This window comes from Asparagus officinalis, chromosome 5, assembly GCF_001876935.1.
Source record: "Asparagus officinalis chromosome 5, Aspof.V1, whole genome shotgun sequence".
In the NCBI taxonomy this organism is placed as follows: domain Eukaryota; kingdom Viridiplantae; phylum Streptophyta; class Magnoliopsida; order Asparagales; family Asparagaceae; genus Asparagus; species Asparagus officinalis.
In genome coordinates, this window is record NC_033798.1 from 117,652,881 (window position 1) to 117,659,184 (window position 6,304).

At 36.1% G+C, this 6,304-nt stretch overlaps 1 protein-coding gene across 1 annotated transcript in view; it reads right to left on the reverse strand.

Annotated features, from left to right (window-relative positions):
• The window catches only part of LOC109840878 (clustered mitochondria protein-like), a 23,948-nt gene extending 21,574 nt beyond the window's left edge, over positions 1 to 2,374 (reverse strand). The window contains exons 1-3 of the mRNA XM_020409689.1: positions 2,353 to 2,374; positions 1,190 to 1,467; positions 847 to 908 (exon numbers count right to left, since the gene is read on the reverse strand). Of these exons, the coding sequence (XP_020265278.1) occupies positions 847 to 908; positions 1,190 to 1,451 (324 nt within the window). The 5' untranslated portion in view covers positions 1,452 to 1,467; positions 2,353 to 2,374. The remainder of the gene's footprint in view (positions 1 to 846; positions 909 to 1,189; positions 1,468 to 2,352) is intronic.

Here is a 6,304-nt window from a genome sequence, read left to right on the forward strand (position 1 = left end):
AGGTTTCTAAAAGAACAGAAATGAGTTCTTCTCATATTCCACTATTATTTTCCTTGTCATCAGTATGTTGAATTTAAGTTTCACCAATGTCCAAGAGGCTGTCAGCATTTTATCATTGATCAATGAATAATCATATTTTCCACGGTGAAGTAGCCAGACTAAAGCAATCAATCATAAGTCACAACAGCTGAAGCCAATAAGCATCTGTGCCAACTTGTTTCACTCAAAAGGAAAAAAAAATGTGTCAATGACCATGGAGAAGTTGTAGCTTCTCATGTCATAAACAAGCTCCATATATCCTCACTTCTGTTAATTCTTATAACATTTTGTTTCTTCTCCAAAACAACTCAATAGATTTCCTGCTGTGTCCATCAGTTCTATCTCCTAATACAATCTTGCAGTGCAGGGGACTTATGAAACTTTCAATTCTTTCAGTTCTTTTGTTTATTTTTTTTATGGCATATCAAGTATCAAACTAACAAAGCTTATATATCCTAAGAATTAACCAAACAGTTAAAGGGAAGAAGAGATTCCACAATAAGTAAGGAAATACAAACAATGAATTAAATGTGCATGTGCTTGTTCAGATGGAAGTAAGGACCATTGAAATGCAATTGTGTGCAAAACAAAGCAAATGATACAGAAAGCAAATGACACAGAACAGATCAAAAAAAATTGACAATGTGCAAATCCCAGTAATCTATACCAATTTAAATACTCATTTATCAGATTCGTGGTTAAATGAAGAAGCTAACCCTCTGCAAAATGTAGATTTAATTTATATATACTGAGTATTACTAGGAAAAGACAATTCAGCAGTATCATTCATATATCTAATCAGACTACCTGTAATTCTAGCCTTTCTCCAGACTGAGTCTTGACGGATATGGGATAAAGCCGAAGCTCACCTGTGTCATCAAAGTGAATATATTAGTGAATATCTTCACTGTGTGCAAGTAGACAAGTACTTCATTTGAATTCAGCTCCATATCCATACTTTGCATATGAATATTAGTATGCACTTTATATGTATATGGATTGGTTAATTTTAAACTAGCCAACGCATCTTAGGTATGCTTGCCCATGACTCGATCTTGGTCTTAGTATGCATCAATTATGAAGTCGATAGAAATAAGTTAACGTGAAGTATTTTCATTTTCACAATGTATTGGATGGGGAAAATGTTAACCTTCAGCCTTCTTGGCTGTTGCTGCCGAGGTATCTCCAGCATCTTCATTTCCATCCTTTACCTTGTTCTCCACTGTCCCATTAGCTACATGATTGCTTGATTCCATGACTTCATTACCAATACTATTAGCGGTTTCCGAGACAACGCCACCATTATTCGAAGATAATGTAGAGTCATAAGGCTTTGGGTCCGACTCCAAAGAACTAGGATTTAAATTTGATGGTTTTCCCCTATTCTTTGCCTTGTTAGACTTCCCAGCCATCCGTATCTCTTGAGATCTAACAGTAACAAAAAATTTCACTTTTAACTAAAATTTGCCGGAAATAAGAATGCTCAAAAAAGACAATAAGATGTACCAGTAAGAATTATATCAATGAAAGGACTTTATTTTAAAAAGTGATTAATTAAATGCCTATGTGCAAAACTCTAGGATATATCGAGTCAATTGATACAGTCAACTTTAAAATTTTACATTTCCTCCCTCATAGTTAACTACTTGTAAGTTGTAACTACATTGACTGCTCTAGGAATTTATTTCTGATTCACCTACAACATGAAACCTGCTTGAAAAATAATTATAAACCAGACTGACTGATAAAAGCTAAAAGTGACAAAAATCCAATTAAATTCATCATTTATGAAGTGCAGGAAAGAAACAATCGAGCACTGAGGAAACTAAATATGCATAATGCAAGTTATTTTTTTCATGCAGGTGTCTTCTCAAAAAGTATTCTTCTTTTTCTGCATATAAAAGCCTTATTGAATTCCTACACTTCAACAACATCTCTTCCAATGATCTCAAACGAATTTCAATTGTCAGAAGAAGAAAAACACGATAAATCCACAAAAAATCGTTTTTTTAACCAATGCTCATAAAAGATAAATCCTTGATTAGTTCTCTAGCGCAAACGCGCTACATCGTCCAAACCCATTAAAGAAACACTTTAAAAACAAAAAACCAAATGAAAAATAACCGAATAAAGCTTCACGCTACATAAACTGAACGTTCATACAACAAATTTCTAATACTCTCCATTTATATACTAAGTGAGAAGCCAAAGAGAAAAAATCGATCACAAAGCAGAAGAAAATATCAAGACGAGACTGGATTAAGCTTTGAAAACTCAAAAAACAAAAAAGTAATATTTGACAGGAATACTAACGGAGGCGATTGAAGAGCGATAAAGACGACAGAGAGAGAGAGCGAGAGAGAGGTTGAAGAGAGCCCTCGCTCGCTGCTTTGGAGGGCTGAAAATGGGAAAAGGGGATTTAAGGGTTTAATAATAGTTTCGAGAGAAAAAAAATTATTTGGCTTGGCTGGTATAAAATTCTCTGGGGGTATTCTCGGAATAAACAAAATAAAAAATTGGGTATTTTGGATCTTTGCTGCGTTTGGCTGAGGTACGGTCGCCAGAAGAAGAAAAAGGAAACAGCGTATGAAGTCACGTTGGAGGGTTTTGTTAGGGTTTTGCCCTTTGGGGGGTCTTTAGGGAACTTGGAGCCATGAAATCATATCTGAAGTGTAGATGTTTCTTTAAGAGTTATTTTGCACATAAACCCCCACATTATTCATATTCGGTTTACTCCCAATCTACTTATTTGCTTATTTACACTCTGAATATCTATCTTTTGTTTTCTCTCCCCCTCGTTTTCAAAATCACTCATATACCCCTCTCACTAACAATAATTAGGGAATTTTTAAAAATATATATATTAAATTAAGGGGAAGTTCTCAAAGAAAACCTCCCACGCTACCTGAGCAAGTTGGGTTGATTTGCTTTGGATGAAAACTAGTTTTTCTACCCAAGCAAAGCACGGCATGGTGTCAAATGATTAGTCCTCTAATTTTAGAATAATATATTTTGAGATTATATATATTATTTTACTTAATTATTTGATTCAGATTTATCTTTTAAATGGAAATTTTATTATTTTTTCATTCTCATAAATATGTTGTTGATGATGATTAACCAAACAGTCAAATATTTTGGAGTGAGATTGACGAGGGATATTCACTTCTCCGGATATCTGGTTTTGAGTAAAGTAGCTTTCAGCCTGCACAAAGTAGAAACTCGTGAGAAGACGGGGCTTGGTTCCCCTATTGTACCTCCGACGATCAAATCAGCTGGTAAGCTTGAGTGGAGAAATAAAGAATTGTGAAAGTTCTTGTGTGTAATACAATATAATTAACAGATATTCCAAAAGTTCGAATTCAGAATGTCAAAAAGTCAGAATCCCGAATCCTCTTCTGTTGAGAATTGTACCTCTATTTATAGTGGTGATGGATGGGTAGAATAGACACTTCGGCCGAGCACAGGATGGCGGTGAAGAAGTACGGGCTAGTGGCTGCCAACACCTACTTTACGCGTGTCGATCGGCGAATGAATGAGAGATCACCTCAGCATTAAATGTGAAGCGATCTGAGGCATGACGGTGCTGATGTGGTCCGATGAGTCATGAAGACTATCGGGGCTAGAGGTATGATGCGTCTGTTAAACATTAAATGTGACGCCGACGTGCTATTAGTGGGAGAGGCTCGAGGCTAAAGTCGTCCTATAGCTTCATTGAGAAGTAACGCCTTTCGAGTCGACCTTGCAAGGCACTGAATAACTGGTCAAGTGGGCTTATTGCGAGTCGTATTCGACAAGAGAATCGACAAGTATCGCCTTCGTGTCGATATAAAGAGATGTCGACTCGACGAGTCGGCTATGTCAGAATCCTTGGTTGCTTTGATCGCTAATCTGACTTGAGCGGTGCATGCTTGCATGGGGACACCTATCCGTAGCTGGTAAAGGGCCATACTTGTTAGACCCTAGAGGGGGGTGATTAGGGTCTTATACTAATCTAATCCGATTTTATGCCAATTAAAACTAATTAACAAGTTATCCTAGCAAGTATAAAATACAACAAGATATGTGAGCTAGGATAAGTGATATACACAAGGGTAAACAAAATAAACAAGATAGTGGATGATATAAATAATGAGCAATGGACAATGGCGACAAGAAATATAAACATAAGAGAAGTGCGCCAAAGCAAACTCAAACACACGATATGATCACGGAGTTCGGATATTCCGTCCTACGTCTCTGCTCCCCACTCCCGGGGAGAAATCCACCATCACAACCGGGTTTTCTACGCTCACCTGAATAACTTTTACACCTCACAATTTCATTCACGAAGTTCGGTCCCCACGACCTACGTCTCCGCTCCTCACCTCGAGGATATCTCCACTTCATACTCGGTTTTCTAGCTAACCAAAAACTTTACAACCTCACACACTCTTGCAATCTCACTCTACACTCTCTCAAGTATTAGAACTAGACGTGTCTCCCTCAAGTGCTCGGATACAACCTCTCCCTAGGTTCGTCAACCGACGCCACTCCTCTTGGGACGATCCCCGACTCTCACCACACACTTCTCTCGGTGTACAAGTGTATTACAAAGTGATCCTCACAATAAGCACAATTACTATAAATGATTGTTCTCTAATATGGATGAGAACACAATGAAAGCTCACACTCAATTGTTACAACTGGGGGCGACCGCACAGGGCCCCATTTCAAAGGGGGCCCCAAATTTTTAAAAATGTCCATAGTATATTTCTTAATTCTTTCCAATAAGCCTTTTGTTTGTTTAAAAAAGGGCCTAATAATCTAATACTAGCCCACTAAATTAAATAATAATTTATGTCCATTGCCTAAGCGGCTAAGCCTAACTGTCTAACACCCATGACCCATCTGATTTACATTTTACCGGAAATATACATCAATTAGTACTACAATTATGATTAGTTGCTCATTTGTCTCCTAAAGTTTAGGAAATTCAATTTGAACTCATTAATTCCCAATTAACTATTCCCTATTAACTAGGAAACACACCAATAATGCTAATGTTGGAAAAGATAGATATAGATTATATTATTGATGATTTTGCATCAAAAAATGCACGAAAACATTGTTTTTTGTAATTTTTGTATTTTTATGTATTATTTCTTTTGTAAAATAAATATAATTCAATAAATTTATAGTTCAACATTTATATAGAAGAGGGCATCATTTTATCATTTCGCACAAGGCCACAAAAAAGCTTGGGCCGGCCCTGCTCACACTCAATTGTTACAACTCTCACCAACCCAAATATATAATGTATGCAAATACAATAAACTCAAGTGGGTGTGTGTAAATAATGAGTAAAATCAAATCAACTAAACTCAATATAAAACTAGCTTTAATAAAATGATAATCAAACAAATAGATGTAAAGCTAGAAATAGAGTTTAGAAACCTCAAAATCTTGTGAAATTGATTTTACAAACTCAAACTTCCAAATGCTTAAAAGCTTCTTAAACAAACTTAAACCAAACTTAAACCAAACTTAAAACTCTTTAAACTTGTTTTAAAACATTCTCTTAGTTCTCCATGAAAGATGAAAGCAATGGGGTATATATAGCCTCCCAAAATCTCAGCCAAAGCCCCAAAGAAAAAGACCAAAAAACCCAAGAATCAGAAATCTGATTCTGTACCAAAACTAGCCTTTGGGCGATCGGCGGTCGACTGTGGAAAACTCACGGTCGACCGCGAGTAACAAAAAGACCAGGGTTTGGCTCCGGACAACAGACGGTCGACCGCGAAACTCTTTGGACTGCATCCGGTCGACCGCCACGGGGGGGGGGGAGCCATCAAGAAACATATTGAGTCTCTGGACTCGGTCGACCGTGGTGGTCGACCGTAAACTGATATATGAGAAGAACAGGTTTTGAAGCAGTTTTATGATTTTAAAACCATGTTTAAAAATATCAAATAAATTCTAAAAAGTATAAAACTTTGGAAAATGACTGTAGACATGATAATAAACATGCTAAAAAAACTGGTGTTCAAAAAAGACCTCCCAAATAAAAAATATCATCATTTTGTAAAATAGTCCAAAACATAAAAATGTGAACATATGAGTTTTGACATTTTAGTTTAACCATGTTTTGAAATAATACAAAATGATTTTATAGACTTAATAGAAGATGTAAACTATTGTTATGAAGTCTATAAATAATGAATATAGTATTTTATCAAAATACACATATAATACACTAAAACATGATTTTATGGAACTAAATAAA